Source organism: Sturnus vulgaris, chromosome 1 (assembly GCF_052056855.1).
Source record: "Sturnus vulgaris isolate bStuVul1 chromosome 1, bStuVul1.hap1, whole genome shotgun sequence".
In the NCBI taxonomy this organism is placed as follows: domain Eukaryota; kingdom Metazoa; phylum Chordata; class Aves; order Passeriformes; family Sturnidae; genus Sturnus; species Sturnus vulgaris.
The window spans coordinates 140,805,604-140,825,788 of NC_142243.1; the positions used below are offsets into that span (position 1 = coordinate 140,805,604).

At 34.7% G+C, this 20,185-nt stretch overlaps 1 protein-coding gene and 1 long non-coding RNA gene across 6 annotated transcripts in view; one reads left to right on the forward strand and one right to left on the reverse strand.

Moving 5' to 3' along the window:
• Window positions 1–20,185, reverse strand: part of CSMD3 (CUB and Sushi multiple domains 3) — a 587,774-nt gene that overhangs the window by 472,291 nt on the left and 95,298 nt on the right. For all 4 annotated transcript variants that reach the window (XM_088178475.1, XM_014870085.2, XM_088178481.1 and 1 more), the window contains exon 3: window positions 8,997–9,109. In XM_088178475.1, the coding sequence (XP_088034601.1) occupies window positions 8,997–9,109 (113 nt within the window). The remainder of the gene's footprint in view (window positions 1–8,996; window positions 9,110–20,185) is intronic.
• On the forward strand, window positions 12,501–18,643 carry LOC148225558 (uncharacterized). 2 transcript variants are annotated; one of them, XR_015808338.1, is made up of 3 exons: window positions 12,501–12,591; window positions 13,517–13,829; window positions 14,974–18,643. It is a non-coding gene; the product is annotated as an uncharacterized LOC148225558 (long non-coding RNA). The 2 variants fall into 2 exon arrangements; XR_015808336.1 differs by having other exon boundaries at window positions 12,503–12,591; window positions 13,606–13,829; window positions 14,974–18,642.

Genomic DNA, 20,185 nt, shown 5'->3' on the forward strand with positions numbered 1-20,185 from the left:
AACATTATTCTGAAAGAAATAAATTAAACAGAACATTGAGATAGTAAGTGGATTTTTACCGGAGTAAGAGAGAGACTTTTTTCCCCCAATAATTAAGTTTTTCTCAAGGCAGAAGAAATGATAGGCTATTCATTGGTTTTTAACTTTCAAAGAATGACTTTTTTTTTTTCAAATGTTAAAGCAAATTAATATATTTCCATTCATTTTGTCTGGAACAAAATTATGCATGTTCTGTGGCTCTCTAATCAATCAACTTATTTATTTTTTAAAAAAGATTTATCAAAGAAAATTTAGCATTTAAAAACCACTAAAGTCTAACTGCTAATTATGGTAGAATAAAACACTAGATCTGTAATCAAGCACATGTGCATGAGCTTTTTTCCTAAAAATTACATGTTATTTTTCAAACGAAAGAACAGGGAAGAGAATGACAAGCCTATTTAGATGAATTTATCACATATTCTCCTAAAAATAGGATGACAAATATTTGGCAGCAGAAACAATCTTTATTATCAGTACACAAAAGTACAGTTAAAGTGACACAGCCATCCATAATGAGCATTTGAGACACTCTAGTGTTCAGCTACTCCCTCCTGCATGGCACAGTCCCCTGCCTTCAAGACAGACCTCTAGTCTTGGACTGTGTACTTATTGCCTGGAGCTCAGGCACATAATTTTACAGAACAATTGCTCCTTTTTCAGCCTCACAACTACTAGTTCATGCTATTCACTCATCTGAGTGGTAATAACAGCCAAGAGAAACCGTAAGCTGATCTAAGGTTGATATGGGATTCTGAGGGGAAGAATGAGGAGCATGTGATCCCTTGAGGTGTTGGCATCCTTTTCAACCCTTCTGACTAGGAGAAAAGCTCTGGTTTCAAGTGCATCCAGCAGACCAAGGCCTAGTTGCACAGTTATCTCCAAGGGTTTGGGCTTCATAACCATAGTATCTCATCAGAAGACGAAATTGGACTGCTGGGAAGAAATGAAACTACCTGATCAATGCAAATAAGAATATAATCATATGCAGACATTTTAAACTCAGAAGGAGGGTCTTTAAAAATACTTGTTTCAGGGAACAGAGACCTAACTACAGAGTAAAAGAAAATTGAGCCCAGATTTAGAAAGAAGGATTGGAAGTAAGTACTAAAATCAGGACACTAGACTTTAAGACATCATATTTGGATTTATTTGGGGAATTGTTAGGCAGAATCTCATGGGAAGCAATTATGGGGAAGAAGTGCAGTCAGAGAGATGGCTGATTTTTTTAAATGACATCCCAACTATTTTAAGGGGAAGTGAACTTTAACAAATGACTCATGAGGCTAACAAGGGAGCTTCTTAATGAACTAAAATGCAAAGAAGTAGAGACAAAAAAAAAAAGGGAAAAAAGATGGACAGCTAGAAAGGTGTATAGAAATGGTGCTTAGGAACAAAATCAAGAAGGTCAAAGGCCAAGGGGTACTAACACTTAGGAACAAAATCAAGGTCAAAGGCCAAGGAGGTGTTTCATGGATTATACAAAGGGATTCTGAATGTATACTAGTGGCAAAAAAAGGATGGGGAAGATTGCAGATTCACCAGGTGACAAAGACAGTAATATTCAATATGGAAAAGACCAAAGAACTCAGTGCATTGTGTGCAACATTCTTCATAAGGAGTAACCCGTTCATCTATCAGTCCAGATGGGAAGGAGAGAGTAATTGCTTATGGATTTACATCGAAAAGGTGAACATATTCAATTCACAGATTCACCCTAGGGTATACCAGAAGAGCTGTCCCACTCTGACTGAAAAGTTACTGTCCATAATCCATGGAAAATTATAGCAATCAGAAGTAGTCGTTCATGATTAAACAGATTAGTGATACACTTGTCCTAATGAAAGCAAGAGGGATCACTACAGGCATTACAAACTAATAATCCTTCCCTCAGTTCCTGAAAGTAGCCTAAAGAGTACATTTTTGTAATCCATTTCCTATAACCTGAAGGATGAAGTTAATTGAGAGTAGTTGGCACAGACTTACTAAGGCTAAACCCAAATGACATTTAAGCATCTGAAGGGATGTAATAAGTGGCCGCTACTTCCAGCAGCTCTGAAACCTGGACATTTCCTTGCCTGGCTACAGGACCTCAGATCTAGGGAAGCTCTAAGCCTGGGGATGTGACTCAAGCCAATGGACTTTCTTGCTGCTTTCCCATTTGTAGATTTTACCAGCGTATAGCTGAGCAAGTATCCAAGAGAAACACACAGACACACAGGACACTGACAGGATGGGCTACAGACTGCCCCAGGCAGGACACTGCTTTGACAGCACCCCCTGAGCATGAGCACCAGTGGCCAAACCTGGCAGACACAGGAGGTCATTCATGCAGGTACACACAGAATTACCTGACTTCATGAGCACACGTACATTCACAGGTCCCACAAGCACCAGCATCCTCCCTGTGCCTGACTGGCAACCCCACCCAGATTCCAAGCCCTCTTACTGGCCCCAGGGGTCCCCTCATCACTGGCTGGTCCAGCTTGATGCTTACTAGCAAACATGCAGTACTGGCCTACTTGTCCAGCATGGACTCCCCATCCTCCTGATACCTCACCCTAGATCCAGAGCCTCCGTCCTGCTGGTTAGTCCAGATGGAAATGTGCTGGTGAGTGACCCAAGCACACCCAGTATGGAGCAGCTGAAGACAGCTGTCATCACACTGCCTCAGCACCGGCCACACGGCTTCCCCCGAGACTGGCACCCAGCCCCTCACCTTGCTCATGCTGAGAGCTGTTTTTTGGGACACACGACATGTTTTTGGGACACACAAATGCCTACCCCAGTGAGCAGCAGCTGAGATCCCCACCCAGTCCAGTAGCTGGCACAGAGACCCCAGTCTCTCCAGCAGCTGAGCCAGGGTTACTGACACCCCCAGCCTGGCTCCAGCTGCTGGCACTCAGCCCTTTAAACCCGCTCACATGCAGGACAGGGAGAGACTGCTCTGAAAGTTAAAAAGAGATTGAATATGATAGGACAGGTTATGGTGACCATGTGCAGGCCTCAGCCAGACAAGTGTACTGATAGGAGCCCTTTTTCACACAGCTGTCACAAAATGATGAAAATGCAGAAGAATGACAGAAAAGAATTAATTATTTGGAAAATTAGTTTATGTTAATGCTTCAAAAGCCCATATTAAAGAGAAAGAGTACTCTGAAGTCTGTGATTTTATTGCAGTACTTAAGAACCTCCGTAAGAATTCACAGATGGCAATAATAAGGGCTCTATAATTTAGCAGATAAAAGCAGAACAAAAGCCAGTGGCTGGAAGTTCAAAAATCAAAATTAAAAAGTCTTACTTCTAAGTGAGGCAGAGTGATCAGTGAGATCAAAGAAAGTTTCTTAAACCTTCATGTCTTCGAGAGCTAACTTTGTTTCCAGAAGTTATTCTTTAGGCAAATCAGTGGTTGTGGTTTCACAAAAATAGTATAAAATGCTGTAAAAATTAACTACATTAAGTCCACAGACCTATTTTTCTCTTTACTTCCTGTGGGCTTATGCAGGAGTAGTGCAACCAGTACAGCATACAGATAAAATATGTAGAAGCACCATGGCAACCAGGTATTGATTTCATAAGGAATTGATTGTCTTCTGTGCTGCAGCTTTACTATGCATCTGACATTAGGAATGGCATAAAAGTCTATAGTAGATGCAAGTCTATGAAGAGGCATTAGAGGGATGTTTCCCTTCCAAACTAGTATTCCAAGACAAAAATGATTTGTCAGATAATTCTCTAGAAATTCCTAGACAATTTGGCAGATATTCATACATTCAGACAAAATACAGAAACTCCAGAACATTTTTTTCTTGTTATCCAACATGTTGAATAGAACTAAAAATAGACAATATATATTGACTTATGTCTAGCATGTTGCTTTGTTAGATTTAGTATGTTTCTTCTAAATATAGCTATTTATATAATATCCTTTCCTTTCCTTTCCTTTCCTTTCCTTTCCTTTCCTTTCCTTTCCTTTCCTTTCCTTTCCTTTCCTTTCCTTTCCTTTCCTTTCCTTTCCTTTCTTTCCTTTCCTTTCCTTTCCTTTCCTTTCCTTTCCTTTCCTTTCCTTTCCTTTCCTTTCCTTTCCTTTCCTTTCCTTTCCTTTCCTTTCCTTTCCTTTCCTTTCCTTTCCTTTCCTTTCCTTTCCTTTCCTTCCCTTCCCTTCCCTTCCCTTCCCTTCCCTTCCCTTCCCTTCCCTTCAATTTAATTCAATTTCTATTAAGGGGTTGTTGAACCAATGTAATGACAGAGACCAGCCATACCCACAGCAGTTATGGCAAATGTGAGCAGCAACAAAAAAGAGCCTATAGTATCCATTAGGTAGTAAGTAATTTACAGCTTAAATTCTGTGACTTTTACAACTCCAACCTGGCAAACATATTTCAGTGGAGTTCTTGTAGAGAGCACTCCAATATTAAACAATAATTCACTAGTACTCCTTTAAATTTTATATTAAGCTAGCAGTGATATTATTAGCTTTATACAACTAGGACTTCATGAACCTTACCTGAATCCAAGATTTAGATTATTTGTAGCCACATTTCTGAATTCTGATATGCACAGCGCTAAAAATAGTTTATCCTATTTGTTCACATTCTCAACTTTATATTAACTACCAAAATTATTTTTAGCACCCACATCCTGGCATATTTAAGTCCAACTAGTGTTTCTTATCTACATGCTTCAATAATGCTGTACATCAGTTACCAGTTTTTCTTAATATTGCTGAAAGAAATGCATGATGAGTCCAAAGAAGTTACTAAATGGAAATCCTATTCTGTTAATAAACACCATCTGCTCCCTTCTTTGTTTCCCCACCTCCCATTATTCATAAAGCTGTTATCATTCTTGAAATTTTTAACATTGCTCTCAAACCCCTCTCAAAAACATTTCAGCAGAATTGCTGAACTCCAGAGCAGCACTCCAGTATAAACATTAAGACCATTTCATTACATATTCAGTGTCTAATAATTCAGTTTTATAACTCAGTTTTAAAATTATGTGTGGCAGTACAAACCAGATAAAGTTATATTTTATACCACTACTATAAATATTTACAATTCACCTCCTAGGCATTCAGAGTTTTCACTACAAGCATAATCTATATATTAAATTTTTCTATTCTTTGCCATGCCCAATAGGATAACACAAAAATGTCTATCATATTTAACTTGAATAAAGATTCCAGCATAAATTCCAGCAATGCATTTCTTAATGAAGTCAATGATTTTAGCAATGTCAGCTACCTGTTTAACAGCTGTAAAATAACACAGTGAGAACAGAAGGAAGCACTGTTCAAAGCAGGACTATGTCCACTGAATCCCCTTTGCTGTGCAGCCAAGCTGCTACGTTGCTTTCTTTCTCAGCAGCTGTATTTCCCCTCCTGTACTCTCAATGAATAAAGCTCCTTATGTATCTTAGGACAACAGGAAATGGAAAAGTGCATCGAACTCTTCTATTCCAGAACCAAATTATACCACCAGAAATAAAATAAAAGGGCACAGCTACACTGTACTTAGCCTAAATTATCAAACAAGAGATTAAATATAGCATTCATTCTCCAGATATTAATATCTATGCATGTTGTAAAGAGCCTGAAAGCTACTAAAAAACCTTCCCAGAAACCTCTCCAGAAAATAAAAAGAAAACAGGCACAGAATCAGCAGACTTAGAACTTCCCCATTTCTCACTCCAACTAGCAATGCTGTGTCACTAGACAGTGATAAAATTAGTTCCAGGGTTTCTTTTAAAATCCTTCCTTAATTTTTAGTGCACCTCACCATTTTCTGTTGTCACTGTGTGATGTCTATTAGTTTTGAGTAATCTGTTCCAGTTTTCTCCCATGAAATCATTTTTCTTCAGGGATGTTGTGCTATATAGAGAGGTATGTTTATTAGATGTGTTCTTTTCTGAATAATAAAGAAGATGAAGAAGTTTGTGCATAATGATACCAAAGATAACTCAAATATGCCACTTGATATAGAAGAAAGAAAGAGGGGGTGAGAAAAGAAAGAAGAAGAGAAGAGAAGAATGTAGGGACACAGATTGCAGACTGAGGCTTATGATATTGATGTTTAGCAGGCCAGAGTTGATATTTTGTGGTCTATGGTGCACTTGGTTTGACTGAATGCAATTGCAGTCACTTACATATGGTGGCTCAGCATAGTCTTTCTATTGATTATGCAATTTTATATCTTTTCATAAACAATTTTATTCTTAGGAGATCAGAAAATGAGTATGTTCCTGGACGTTATGATCAAGAAAATCCACCATAGATTTATATCTCCCATAGATTCTGTCGGGTACTCTGGAGTTTCTTGTCAACTTTCAGCTCAACTGCAAATTTGTCAAGAGGATGAGAAGTCAGAAAAATAGATGTTTGGAGGCTTTGGATTATTCTTGTTGTTTTGTTTTTGTTTGTTTTTTAAAATAGTGAACAGTAATGGATTCCATGTAAGCATCTACCTATATAATCTATTTCAAAGCATTTCAGAAGAAAGTGTTTTAAATTATCTCTGATTATGAAAGGCATGTTCCTTCTTTTTCAAATTACAACTGGATCTAATCCCTGCAGATATATGCCACTTCTTCTCACCCTATCCTCTCATGCCACCTCTATCATTTTGCTTTACTGCAATGACAGGTTGCTAATCATTTCTATCTTAAATTTCAAATTACATCTCCATAATGAAGTTTTAGATTATGAGGCCTGATATTTAAGGGTACTAAATATGCAGATATTTCATCAAGAAGCTAAGAAGGAGCTACTGGGCAATCAAAATTTTTGAAAACTGGCAGAACTAGATCTTAAAATGTTGATTGCGGGGTTATACATGTTCACAGAGTAGAAAAAGAACAGAAATGGAAATTGCCCTGATGTGATTATCATTTAAATACATCTATTCTCTCCCATCAAGGAAAGAGGCATTAAATGAATATAATGTAATGAAATGAGTTTTCATTTCTTTGCTATCCGGGTATAAAGAGGATAGCTTCACATGAAGTCAGAAAAAACAGGTATTGAAAGAAAAATTCTCTAACAAAATGAAGTTACCATGATTCAGGTCTTCAAACAGTAGATCTGGCTGTGGTAAGGGAGACTCCATTGAACTAAAACTCTGGTATCCAGCCTAACTTTTTGAAAATTCCTAATTTCACAAAACAAAACATCAGTTTCCAAAAAAGATTAGTATCAAATTCAAGGTAACAACTTTATAATTTGTTCTAAAATGCTGTGTTCTGTGGTGGAAGGCAAAATTTCCCCAGACTTTGTACTGAGCTAGGAGCTTGAGTTCTATTAATCAGCATTTTATTTTCACCTGGAAAGGAACTATGTGACAAGTAAGTCATGTGCAAGCTGAAGTCTATAGCTGATCTTCCATTTTAATCATTCTCTGTCATAACTGAAATGCATAGTATGTTATCTGTTAGCATTAGCAGTGCAAAATCTTTCAGTAAACTGTTTATAAGAAAGACAGATGATACCATATGAATTCAATTAATGAATTCCACTAATGCATGAGAAGCATATATTATATTTTACCCAGTTAAAAAGCCATAGGAATTGCATGGTGCATTTTAATATAACATTTTTAATAATGCTGCTGCTGAACAGATTTACCAAATGCTTGAAAAATTAACAGTCTGCAGAGTAGCTATAATCTAGACAAAACCAGTTACATATAACCTGAATTTGTCTTTTCTAAATTGCCTCTTTTTTATATACAAACCACCCCCCTCCAAAAAAAGAAAAGATAGTATGTAATCATTTCAGCTATTTTCTCTATAACTCAAGGAACAAGAAGGGCCTAAAAATTGTTTTATGTTTGTCATTTCATGTTTTTATATATTGGAGGGAATTTCTATATGAAGTAGAATTCTAATGCATCATACCTGAAGATAAACTATCAATGGCTGAAGACATTTTACTACAGAGTGATTCTGGACTGTATTTCTACAGCAACCCTTCATTGCATTACCCATTTTTGGATAGTTTCCTAGCTATCAAAGTGCTACTCAGCTAGTTACTTTCTCAGAGATTTGTTTCTGTTGCAGATGGGATCAAATAGGGTACAACAATGGCCTCAGAACTTCTCCAGGCTGTTTACTATAGCTCTGGCTTTGCTAACATAGACACAATGGAAACAGAAAAATCAAGCGTCTTAACACGAAGTGCTTTTTAAAAAGAGGGCGGGGGGAGAAATACAAAAAGGAAAAAAAAGCAAACCACAAAACACTATAGCAAAGAAAATGAGAAAAATATTTTATTTTTATGTACTATAAAAACTTGTTAGAGTTCATAGTCCCTGATACCAAGAAGTGGGTTAAAAAAATTAATGTGGGATATAAACCAACTCTTCAAACACTACTATATTGAACTTGATGGTGAACAAGTTTCTGGAACATACGTATACAACATTATGACCTTCTGGACTTCAGGAATACGTGTTCCAGCTCATTAACTTCACTGTCTGTGTGAAAACTATAGACAATTATGAAAATGGCAATAGAGAAACAGCTTTATGTCAATTCAGAGAACTGAGTCAGCATTTCTCGTTTGCAAATATGCAAGAAGGAATCCATCCATAAAACTTGCAGATGCCACTATCCAGCGAAATTCAAGACTAACTAGTAATGCCTTGACATTAATTTGAATAAGCATGTGTCAGAAGGACCAGAACAATAACAATTAAGTTTTTCAGAATTTAAAAAACTTGCCATTATTAGAGATCATAAAATATTTTTGTCAGGATGGAACTATAGATTGTAGAATTTTAAATATTTTGGTTTGCGATATGACTATGCATCTGTGAGTGATTATATGAAAAGCAAATATTGTAAGTTGGATACGTTATATATCTGTATTTTTGTATATTTCTATGGGATGTTTAAGGGGGGTTTTTTATGTATAGAGATTAGAGGAAAAAAAACAGAATATTTTTTTAGGAATGTCTTACCTTCATAGTAAACTTTAAACCCATGAGCACTAACTGCAAAGTCACTTGTCAAGCGCAGTGAAAATACAGATTTTGTACTTGTCACAGGTGGAGGAAGATGAAATCCTGTTAACCTAAGAAACAAAAAAGCACAATTCATGTTTAATTGTTTAGTAAATGAAACTGTGTGTGACAGATGGCTGTTCCAAATAATATTTAAACATGGAAAGGACAACTGTCTTAAAAATATGTAGCTTGCATTACTTGAAAAAATAATTTTATATAGTCAATGAGGAATTAATAGAAAATTTGACTGTCTTTGATGGACACTATATTTAGTATAGATGATAGTAAGATATAGAAACTGCACTTAAAAACAGTTCAGATTATCAGTAGTTGAAAAAATAAAACAACCAAAGAAATCACAATACACAGAAAATTTAGACTCCTTAGAGTTATATTCGAAAATGTATTGCACGATATCTTACATCTTACAGAGCCTTCTGCTAAAATTTGTAGTAGCTGAATTTTTCCACAGTAATGTATTGAAAGAAAAGGATCATGATTCACTTTAATGAGGGAAATTAGTATTATTTGAACTGTGCACTTTAACCTCAAAGAAGAAACTTCTGATTTCAACACGAAGAGTAACATCATTGTGAAATAAAAATCCATACAAAAAGCTCTCTTGAAAGGAATTACAGGGTCATTAAGGTTTGTGTTTTTTCTGTTTGTATGCCTGTTTTTTTTTTGTTTTATTAAAACCCCTATGTTTGAGGCACAAATGAAAGAAAAATTTTTGTGTACTCAGCACTGCTGATAAGCTCTGCTGATACCCACTTCTACATATTCATTTGATGTACTTATGACAACACTTATGTTCCTCAGTTTTAGGAGAATAACCTCATCAGTGTTCATATCAGACCAACAAAGCCCATAATATTTAACTGTCAAAAATGTGTAAAGAACCAGTTGAAGAATTTAGCTGTGTACACACACCAGTGAAGTCTAGACAACCCAGTTAGCCATGTGTGGTGAATTGTGTAGCAGATAAGATATTTTATTAATGATTTTATATTTTATTAATGATTGAGATTGAAATTATTTTCATGTGTTTGTAGATAAGCCCTTATTTTACATTTTACTTTGAATTTAGAATGGCAGAAATATTTAGGTCAAAAGGGGCCTGTAGAGGCCACATAGTCCAACATACTGTTCAAAGTGGGGTAAAAGTCAGAGTTAGTCTAGGTTGCTCAAGATTTAAATTTTTCCTTTTCATTGTTAGAACAAATTTACTGTGATTTTTTGTTTGTTAGGGGTTTTTTGTGTTTGGTTTAGTTTTTTGTTTTGGTTTTTTTTTAATGCAGATATATATACATCTACATAGCCTGGTCTTTAGCACACTTGAAGAAATATGTAAACTCTGATATTTTACTGAAATAGGTGACATATATTTTTTTATTTTTCTTGATGTAGAAAAAAACATCAATGACGTTTACTGATGTTTTAATATATTTACTGCTGTTTATTCTGAAATTCAGTCTCAGTCTTCTTTTGAAATCACATATTAAGTGATAAGTTCTGTCCTGCCATTATCAGCATTTCTAGTCTCATCAGAGGAAAGGATGTAGAGTGATGAGAAGCCCAGAATTCAAAAGGTCAGGAAATGATTTGCTAAAATGTACCTTAATTACAATATTAACATTTATTTAATGTTTTTACTTATTTTTAGCTTTAAGATAACTTTAGATGCATTCTATATCAGTAATTTACCATGAAGTTTATTTGCTTCATGGGAATCATAAAAGGTTTTATATTTTTCTTTGATCTCTATGTACTTCATGCCCTTAACAGATACTGTAAATTAATGGGTATTATACAGATGTTTTTTCTTAAACAATCTTTGGAAAACAAAACAAAATTAAAAAACAAAAAAGATAAACCTCCTCAATACAATAGTCAATTTATGCCATTGGTTACAGTCATGACAGACATGAAAGTCAAATGATAATAGTATTCACATCACATAACCAGAAAAATGAAAAGCATGAACAAAAGAAGCAAAGGCCCCTAAAGAGGTATATAGTCACATATTTTTATGTAGCAAGTCCTCAGAGGTATGTTTACAAAGCTATTCTTTGTTTTGTCTTTGTTATCTTTATGAATAATATCCTTAAAACAAGACTAAAGAACTTATGTTAATACGAAAAGATGGAGAATTATGTATAGAATATTTATGATTTAGGACATACACTTTTTTTATTTGATTAGAAGGGTATATTTTTGTTCTATTAAAAAAGTAAGGTAATAAAATGCTTATATCTCCCAAACAGACCTATGAATAACTTTTTAATAAGTCAATATCAGTGCATTTTTTCCAATAGCTTGGTCATCGACCAATAAATAAATTATTTCATTGGTAAGCACCAACATTTTAAAATAAACTGACATAATATTAAACCAAAACAATAATTTGAATAAAACTTCAACTTGCATCTCACAGTAGGTTTAGCCTGTATCTATTTTGCACTCAGTGATTTAATAGAATTCCGGGTATAAACATATATCCAGCAGAAAAGAAGTACACAGTTATCCCAAAATATTTAGTTTTATGAGTGGTACATTGACACAGTTTAGATGGGTAGTGGATTTTTTAAATGAACACATGTGTTACTAGCATAGTAAATATTACAGCTCCTGATGCAAAACAGATCATTATAAGAGCTGTTGGATACCATTCAGCTTTCAGCAGTGGGCCTTTTATAACCATCATTATGTTGCATTTAGTCAAAAAGGATAAGCTTATTTTCTCTAATTTGGTTGCTACACTTCAATTGATATGAAGAAATTCAGAGGTAATATTTTTGGTTTTGTGGATGCAAAATTAATCAAAAGTTTTAATAAGTAAAAATTCAACATGCAAATATCAGTCAGTACAATACTACAGATTTTTAGAAAGAGCTGTAATGTAATTCATTCTGGCTATTCAAATAACCTAGTACTTGAGTATTATTCATTAGGTACAAAAGGATATTGACCTCAGAGCTTAAGTCTTATTTGTATGTTAAACTCTACAAACATATAAGTGTTAGCTAGAATAGTTTTCATTGCCATTTAAAAAGAAACTTAGCAAGCACATCATAACTGCAGGAGAGAGATGGCAGGTAAGCAGCAAAATACCTGTAAGATAATGTGTGTGCATAAATCTGATTGTCACTTATTTAGATCAGTCTAAATGTCCAACTAAATGTTAGACAACTAAATGTCTGTGTACTCTGGTAAAAGTGAAATTTTAGGTGGAAAAATTATGCAAAATAAGCAGTCATCTCATTAAGCAGATATCATATGCATATTAAACACATTTAAAATTTAAATTTCCTCTAGAAGCTGAGGATTATCTGCAGCAATTTTCCATCTTGCATTCTATTTGCATATCTCATTCCATTTGTATCAACTTTTTTCAAATTTAAAATGGAGTTATTTTAATGGAGTTATTCAGGTGACTCTCTACTGCTGTTTTAGATACTGTGAGACATTCAAAACATCAGCACAGAGTTGGTAGGTATGACATTGTACTACTATGAAATCCATGTGCTGCTGGAGAGATGGAGACCAGGTAGGACGTGCCTATATCTTTTGCTAGGCTCTTCAATCATTCCTTTATAGTCTACCACTTTGGCAGAAAAAAAAATTACATTACAAATGTGAAGGGGTTTTTTTGTTCTTGGTGGTGTTTTTTTTGTTTGTTTGTTTGTTTGTTTTGTTTGTGTTTTTTTGTTGCTGTTGTTGTTTTGGGTTTGGGTTTTTTTTGTTTGTTTTGTTTTTTGTTTTTTGCTTTTTTGTTTTTGTTTTTTTTTGTTTGTTTGTTTGTTTTTGTTTTTGTTTTTTTTTTTTGTGGGATTATGTGCTCCTTTTCATCTTTCCCTTTTTGATCTTGGAAGTGTTCTCTGATCTCATTAAGAGATCCTATAAGTACCTGATACTGGTTTGGGTAGCCATGGGAAACCATGGGAACTAAAAGACAATGTCTACAGAGGTTTTCTGTTTCAACTCTTAAAAACCCAAATTTTAAATTGTGACATTCTACTTGAGTATTTGATTCTGATGATGCAGTTGAACTACAGAGTGTTATCAAACATCAAACAGTGACACAAATTTGTAATGAATACACTGCATCTGAATGAATATATATGCTTTTTTCTACCTGGTGTGTCTAACAAGCTTGTCAGGCACCTAACACCCACAGGGAATGGACACATTATGTATGTAGCGCAAGACTCCAGATGTTTCTGGCAGCGTAGGAAAAGGTTAAGAGGCATTTTTATTTATTCAAATTTTCTATGTAAGAAAGAGCAGATGCTCATCCTGAAAATTTATTGTATATAGAATTTCTAAAACTCTAGTAGTAAATATGCTGAAATTAAAGATATTATTTGGAGACACAATATGTATTCAGCATCTATATATTACTTGCATGCAAAAATTCAATGCTATGTAGTTTCAGTAATGTGAATCTGGCAATGTTTTTACAATCATCTCAGAGTACAAGAATGGAAAACAGAAACACTCATTGCCTTGGAACCAGAGAAAAGGACATATGAGAGATATGTGTTTAAATTACTCCATGTAGGCCCAAGACTGAGGAGAAGAAAATCATCACCATCATACTCTTTGACAAATAATTAATCTTGCTGATTTTTTGCCATAACTACCCCACAGTGCCATCTTTATCGTCCCAAGGAAAACCAAAGTGGCTAAGGATCCAAATGGACATCAAAAGCACCACAGAGCACCACCAGAGAAAAGAGGCAGATTCTAGGTGGATTCTGTACAATTTTAACTGCATATTTTTAAGTAAGTAATTGTTTGAAGTATGAGTGTTAGTAATATTGTAGGCAAATTAGTAACAATAGCTGTTATATTCACTGCTATTTTTTTGTTTGTTAAACTTCTTGCTGAAAATAAAACAGATTTTGAGTCCTCAGATGTCTCTAAGTACTTAGGGTGCAAGTGCATAAAATTTCTTGATGTAAAATTAAAGTGAATAAAGGATGTCTTTTTCTAGGTGAGAGACTACTTTTGAAGGAATTTGTTTCTTATGTGTCTTTTCACTCCATTCTTATTTATTTTTTTAGTAATGGAAAAAGTGAAATGGTATCTGAAACAAAACATTGTCGTATGTACACAGGAATTTCTAAATATTCTGTCACCATGAATTAAAATATAATAAATAAATTCTAAGTAGTAGTGATAATGTTTGAATCTATATGAAAATTTTCAGTAATATTTTTGGCATTGTAAATTATTGAATGTGACATAATTATTTTCTTTCAAACATGTAATTTACAGAGTGTGTCCCTGTGTCTCTTTCTCCTGTAGGTTATTATATTCTTTCATGTGCTATAGATTCAAAAAAAGAAGGCACTTATAATAAACAGTTGAATGTCTGTTTTAATTTTCTTAGTATATTTTAAAAGACTACTACTCCAAGAGTAATTATAATCTATTTAAATCTCTCCCACTATCTTTTTTCAATCACATATGACAATTTTAAAATGACAAATCATCTCAGATCTGTGGTTTCCAAGACTTTAGACTTCTGATGGAAATTTTTTTGCAGTTTGATCAATCATTTGTTTTCTGCTTTTACTGTGGTCCTTATGATAAAACTTAAATTATACATCACTTTAAGCTGCATGCTGAACTTTAAACTCATCAGCCCTCAAGGAAGACTGGCTCCCAGCTTCAGGATCTAAATAGAGCAATCATTTCATAATTGCAAAGTTAAAATTATGGAAAGAAATCTTGATTAGTCATGCAAAAGTGCTCCTAGATAAACTGTTTACTTGAGACTGTGATGTGATAAATAAAATGACTCTATTTCCTCTTTGCTTGTGTGCCTTAGATATTTGCTGTTTGATGTTGATTAGGCTTTTAAATAGGTAATTTTAAAAAACGTATTTTAACAGCTCTTTGTCTTGTTTTGTTTTCTTTTCAGGTTCACAAGATTCTAGCTTTTCTACTGTGTGTTAGTAATTTCCAAAGAAAATATAGTTCCTCAAGAATATTTCAGCTTAGTTTGGATAATATCTGAAGAAATTCACCAAAAAAGTTTAAGTGAATAGCAGTCCCATTTAATCTCAATAATTTTTTATTAAGTCACAGAAATTTTACAGCAGGAAGAGTTTTAATCTAACCTGAAAGGTGCAAGAAGTATTTGTCCCTAATTTGTGTAAAATGATGCAGAAACATAAAGCATGTTAACATGTGATGTTATTGTAACTTTGACTGTAAAATTAAAAAGAGTGTCAAAACCTATACATTCTCATCTTTAGTTTGATCTCCAAATAACTCTTTATTCTAAAAAGAAGATGGATTCTGAAAAAGAATATGCATAATAAGCAAAATGCCAGGTATAAAAGAAAAGTAGGTAAAACAAACTTTTGTATAACTTCATTGAGAATCTTCCCCAGAAGTAAAGGCAAACTTTCTGAAGACAACAGACATTTTTTTCCATACTTATCAGTTTGCAAGAAACAGAAATGTCTGATATTTTCAAATAGGAGATAAAATATTCTAATGGTTTTTTTTCTTTTACAGGAATGTAACTTTTCTTTTCCTTCCACTATGAAATTTTTTGTCATAGTGAAAAATATTTAAGCTGATAATCTTCAGATAATATTATTCTTAAAATCCATAGCACATATACAAATGAAGCTTCATCATCAGTGGACTTTTCTCATTAAACTAACTATAATCCTTCTACCAGTCATTTTATTTGCTGGTATGTCCAGTAGCTTGCTATCTGTTATTTATGCAGACAGTACCAGGCAATACTTGGCAAATAAATACATCTTGAATTTAGTATGGTACTATTTGGGCTTGGTGTTCCTGGACTACATGCTGATGAATCCATTATTAGCTGCTGGAGTTCTGTCTGTGTGGTTTTGTATTCATATACACTTCTATTCATTTTCTAAGTAGCAGATTATTAGATTTAACATCTGACTAGCCTGATGCTACACTGATTCAATTTCAAATTTAGTGAGATCTTTTGCCTGCCAGATACTTGTTTAACATTTTCTCACTAGCTCTAATTATTATTAAAAATAAAAAAGAAAACCTTCAACAGAAAGGTTTGCTTATTTGCATTTTCTAAGATAAAGTCATGATCTTCTCACCCAATTTGCTGCTGCATTTTCTGTGGCCAGCATCTAATCAACTAAAATAACAATATTCTTCAGCATTTTTTTCTAGGTGCGATTTTGTTTTCATCTAACACTAATCAAATATTTGGTTCTGATGACCATATCCCCTTATTTCTACATGTCATGGCATTTTCTTATTTTGAATACCAAAATATTAAAGAAAATATATGATTACTTAATAACATATGGGTTTCAAATGTTGACTGTATCCAATTTGACATCCCATATTTTGGTTTTTAACTTTTTTGATTGCCCTCTTTCATGGGAATGCAAAATCTAGCATCTGTTTCTCTTTCAGTCTGTTCTGTGATCTTTTTTTCTGTGTCACTTCCATAATAATTTATCAGACACGTAAGCATCTGTGCTGATTTTGACAGGGATAGAGTTAATTCTCTTCATGCTGATTAATATGAGCTCTGTTTTGTATTGTGCTGTAAAAGGTGTGGTAATACATTGGGGCTGGGGGTGAATGGGAAGCTGGGAGGAAACACAGCCGGGAGAGCTGACTCCAAACGACCCAAGGGACATCCCATACCACATGGTGTCTTGTTCATCATGTGAAGCTGGGGAAGAAGAAGGAAGGAGAGATGTTTGGAATGACGGCGTTTGTCTTCCCAAGTCACCATTACTCCTGATGGGATCCTGCTCTCCTGGAGGTGGCCGAATGCCTGCCTGTGGGAAGTGGTGAATTAACTCCTTGTTTTGCTTTGCTTGTGTGTGTGGCTTTGGCTTTGCTTATTAAGCTGTCTTTGTCTCAATCTACGAGTTTTATCACTTTTACTCTTCCATTTCTCTTCCTCTTCCCACTGGTGAGGGAGTGAGAGTGGCTGTGTGGTGCTTAGTGTCAGCTGGAGTTAAACCACATCAGCCTCTGTGATCTATGAACAGCAAAATTAGCGTAGAAGTAGAAGTTTCAAAAGCTCTGAAAACTACTTAAGGAGCAATAGCAGTCAGCCATAAATGGTAGTCAGCAGAAAAGCTAGGAAAAGCAAGGTAATGTGCTTTTAAAAATTAAGTTATGTATTTCACTAGCAAAAAATGATGAAACAAAATACCTTCTCTGTCATTAAATATGTTACTTAAATATCAACAATGTTTTAAAGTATATGAAAAAGTAACCAAATAAACCAAATAAAAGTAAAGTCACCTACAACTGTTAACTGCAAATATCTTTGCTTTTGAATAAAACCTTTAAAGTTGTCCAGAACATATTTACCTATGCTTCTCCTCCTCAGAAACTGAATCCATATTCCATACACTAAGGCATACAGATCATCCAGTTTGAATTGCATCTGATGCTATTGGATTTCTGTATCAAATTCCACAGCCTGGTGATGAGACACAGCTCTAATGGTTTTAGCATTTTTTTTTACTGTCTCCATATCCACTGTAAAGTAGCATGAATGCCACAAAATAAAGGAAATTTTTTTCACTCCTGTTATGGATTACCCTTGCAGGTTATTAAAATTACATCAATCATTCCAAATAAATAAATTGAAAAGTTTTCATATTGAAAATATGAAAAATACATGTGAAACTTACTGCAAAAAGATTGCTTGGATACAAAAAAAGCCATTCATTTCAGAACACTAGATATGAAACAAAGTAGGGACTGGTCTGAGGTCAAAACAGGTTGTTCAGGACTTTATACAGTTAAGTCCTCAAAATCTGCAAGGAAGGAGGTGTCTCATCTTTCTGAGCAGTCAGACCCAGTCCTTACCTCTTCAAGACACATTATATCAGAATCAAATTATTCTGTGTGATAATAGCCTCTGTCACCTGATCTGAGTAACAGACATAAGTGATCACAAATACCAAAGGAGAGAGACCCTTGCAATTCTAACATGCTTAGTCTGATAACACATACCAAATTCAAAAAGTGCTGTTCTTCCAGTGATTGAACAGGTACAAAGAATTGGATACCAGGATTCAGGCTTGTTTTAAAAGCTCTAATCTCCATAGAGAGCTCGTTTTCACAGCCCTTACAATAAATTAAGTCATAAAAGCATAGAAATCTCCGGGTTGTAAGGCACCTTCAAGGGTCATCTAGTCCAAGTCCTTTGTGATAAGTAGGGACATATTCAACTAGATGATGCTGCTCAGAGCCCCATCCAACCTTACCTCGAATATTTTCAGGGATGTGACATCTACCACTTCTCTGGGAAATCTGGCCCACTGTTTCACTACCCTCACTGTAAAAAAATTCTTCGTTATATCGAGTCTGAATCTAACTTATTTTAGTTTAAAACCATTAAACTACTTTTTCCTACCACTACAAATCCTATTGAGCGTCTGTTCCAGTCTTTCTTAAAAGTCCCACTTAAGTACTGAAATAAGACACAATAAGGTGTCCCTGGAACCTCTAACTGAGGGAAAAAAAACCCCAAATCTTTGTTAGTACTACTACTGTTTATTTATTATATAAATTTTGTGAGTGTATTTCTACACCAAGTAGATGTACAAAGTGCATCAAGTACTGCACTAATTGCCAGTTGAGGGAGTAGATTTTCCCAAATTATTCTGCACTGGTGTGGCCTCAACTTGAGTACCATGTGCAGTTTTGGGGACCACAATATAAGAAGGCTATAAAGCTATTAGAGAGAGCATCTAAAGGAGGGAAGCAAAGGTGTTGAAGGATCTTGAGGGAAGCCATACGGGGAGAGGCTGAGGTCACTTGGTTGGCTCAGCCCAGAGAAGAGGAGACTGAGGGGAGACCTCACTTCAATTACAACTTCCTGAGGAGGGGCAGGCACTGACCCCTGCTCTGCAGTGACCAGTGACAGGACTCCAGGGAACACTATGATTCTATGATTTACTTGCACACAAAAGTATCCTACTTTCCTTAGTTTATAGTATATGTTTGGGGTGGGTTTTCTGAGTTGCTTTTTTTTTCATTGTCTAGATAGAAGAACGAAAAGAAATTTCACATTTTTTTTTAAAAATACAATATTTTAATATTAGTACACCACAACATTTCTTAGAGCAAAATAACACATATGAATTTAAGTTTCTGAAGATTTGAGAATTCTGTATCTAATCTAATGGATAACATCAAAAGCATTTTCAAGATTATATCTTTCTGATGACTTGTAACTGCCAGAGTAAAATTAATAATCTCCCATTTACTCTTCCATGCCTTGGGCTTTTCTCACATCTATGTTTTATGTATCCACCTATGCAACCATGCTTTCTTGAGCTTTGAGCAGAAAAGACCATATCCTAACAGCAAATTCAAAGAATCACAAGGGTTAAAAATTCAGTAAATATTAGTAGCTAATCCAAGTGAGGATCAAATAAACTCCAAAAGAATTCTGATGATTTGGATATCACAATCACTCATGATGGTGACCAATCACTCACTTGTTATATACTCACACTTATTAATTAAACTGAAAAGTATCAAACTAAACGGGCAAGATGAAGTTCAATTACTTTGTTGAACTAGTTGCTCAATTAACCCAAAGGTTTAAAAGTATTCGGAAATGTATTGGATATGTAAGTAATAAGCAAATTCAGAGTTCAGCAATTTATCACTGATAGAATTGGGATCATGAGATATGAAAATCCCATGATTCAGGAAATCAATCAATTTTTAGGCAGTGAATTAAACTGAGGCTCTCTAATGTGTAAATTGCATGAGTACATTGGATTCTGGCATAAAGGTAAGATCTCCTCATCTTTTTCTTGATCCAGGAGTTTTTTTCATCTTATTTTCTCTTGCTGTCCTGCTGTCGAGGGAGAGTGCTGGAATGGCTGATGGGCATCTGGCAGCCAGCCAAAGTCAACCCAGCACAACCTCTAATGTTCTTTCTTACACATCAATTCAAAACAAACACCTTTTAAATCTCAGGAGTGTGATAGAAAATGATAACACTTATCTATTGAGTAATAGACAATTAAGTTCAATTCTCTTTAGTTTATGTTTTTGAATGTGATCGTGTGCATTCATTTGTACATGTTGAGAAATTAATAAAAGTGTTGAATTGCAGTTGAGAGTATTGC